Raw genomic sequence first — 1,565 nt, 5'->3', positions numbered from 1 at the left:
AGATATCAAAAAAGTACTCCAGAGTGTTGTTCAGCATGGGGGTGAGTAGAAAATGAAGGCTAATCATGTTTTGGGTGTACTATTCCTTTAATAATCTGCTTCTTCATCAGGTTCAGATCAGGAACGTGTTTTTTCTCCCGACCCAGAGCCATATTTTGACCTACAGCTGTCCCGTCGCATCCTGTTGTATCATACATCCTGTCATCCTTTAGTGCTGGCAGTAGGATGCAGCACATATTCTATCAGTCTGTTGTTGTGATCAGGACGTCTTCCGCCATCTTCTGGCATAGCAGCATCAAAGCCATGAGTATATCGGTTCAATTTGGTGCAAAATAATGTAATTTTCTCATGCATTGCAGCCATAGCACGAATATATCGGGATGTTAGATTTTTTTCATATCGTCCAGACATACATTTGAGGTCAGAAACAAACAGAAAGTCTGGGGTTAAAATCGCAATTCAATACTAATCGCACTTTTTTTAAATTGTCTTTGCAGTGTTTTTTTTCTCTCCCGCTGCCTCTAACCTCCCCCCCCCCGTTTGTCGGTGCAGGTGATGACCTGGATGGTGCCATGTGAATGACCAGAGACCATGAAGCCCACACACAAACTGCTGTTTGTCCTGTGTGCCTTGCTGGTTCTGGTCTTTATTTACTACGCCTCCATGAAGCTGCACCTCTACGGTCTCTGGGGTCAGAAGCCTCGTAAGTCTCCGCTTTTGCTTTACACTTGCTGCTCTTGTACGCTTATGCGCCCGTCTCTGTGCTTTCCCTGCGGGGCGCTGGCATGTTTCTGTCTGTTTTTGCCTTGAAGGGCTCGGTCTGGGTGTCGTTTTATAGAAACGGAGACCGTACGGCGTTGATCTTTACTCGGCTTTCTGCTGAGACACGATTAGCCTGAGCTAAAGCCACCTGCATGTTCTGTACTTCTTACACAGGAAGCTTCTCTATCTCTGTGACCCTGAAAGATGAGGTAAAGTGATGTTATCAGTGTATCATACTCTGAGGCGAGGCTTCCTCTTCCTGCTGAGAGGCGGCGGAGTGACGGCCTGGGGTTTAGAGACAGCAGGGCGATCTACTCTCAGATAGGTGACCGCTTCCGACCGCAGAGGGTCACTCTGGGCCAAATGGTGTGATGCATGACTACAGTGGCTCTTGCGGTGATGCAACAGGAACTGAAATATAAATATGCTTTCCTTTGAGCTGCTTGGCTGATTTCTGAACTCAGGTTTTGTAACTCTGCGGCTCTTTGCTGATGTTAATTATTCATTTTTTGTTTCTTTCAATCATAAACAGATATCTGTTCTGTTTATATCCACAGCTTTAGCACTTTTATATGAATAAATAATTTATCTCTGTAATTTTTTATTTATTGTTCATAAACAAACGGCTCTGAATTTACAGGTTTCCTGCGGGTCCTTAAAAAGTCTTGAAAGGCATTGAATTCTTCAAAATAAAACTAAGGCCTTAATTGGTATTAAAATGTCTTAAAATAGTCTTTCGTAGGTCTTAATTTTTAAAACGTCATGCATAGGATTTAGGGCTGCAACTAACAATTATTATAAAA

General features: G+C 43.1%; 1 protein-coding gene across 2 annotated transcripts in view; it reads left to right on the top strand.

Moving 5' to 3' along the window:
• Window positions 1-1,565, top strand: part of LOC107104529 (CMP-N-acetylneuraminate-beta-1,4-galactoside alpha-2,3-sialyltransferase-like) — a 34,087-nt gene that overhangs the window by 11,273 nt on the left and 21,249 nt on the right. For both annotated transcript variants that reach the window (XM_015404538.1, XM_015404537.1), the window contains exon 2: window positions 553-703. In XM_015404538.1, coding sequence (XP_015260024.1) covers window positions 592-703 — 112 coding nt within the window. In that variant the 5' untranslated portion in view covers window positions 553-591. The remainder of the gene's footprint in view (window positions 1-552; window positions 704-1,565) is intronic.

Source organism: Cyprinodon variegatus, unplaced genomic scaffold, assembly GCF_000732505.1.
Source record: "Cyprinodon variegatus isolate N-32 unplaced genomic scaffold, C_variegatus-1.0 Scaffold1779, whole genome shotgun sequence".
NCBI classification, from domain to species: domain Eukaryota; kingdom Metazoa; phylum Chordata; class Actinopteri; order Cyprinodontiformes; family Cyprinodontidae; genus Cyprinodon; species Cyprinodon variegatus.
The sequence above is the reverse complement of the archived record's forward strand: the minus strand, read 5'-3'. Positions and strand labels throughout refer to the sequence as shown.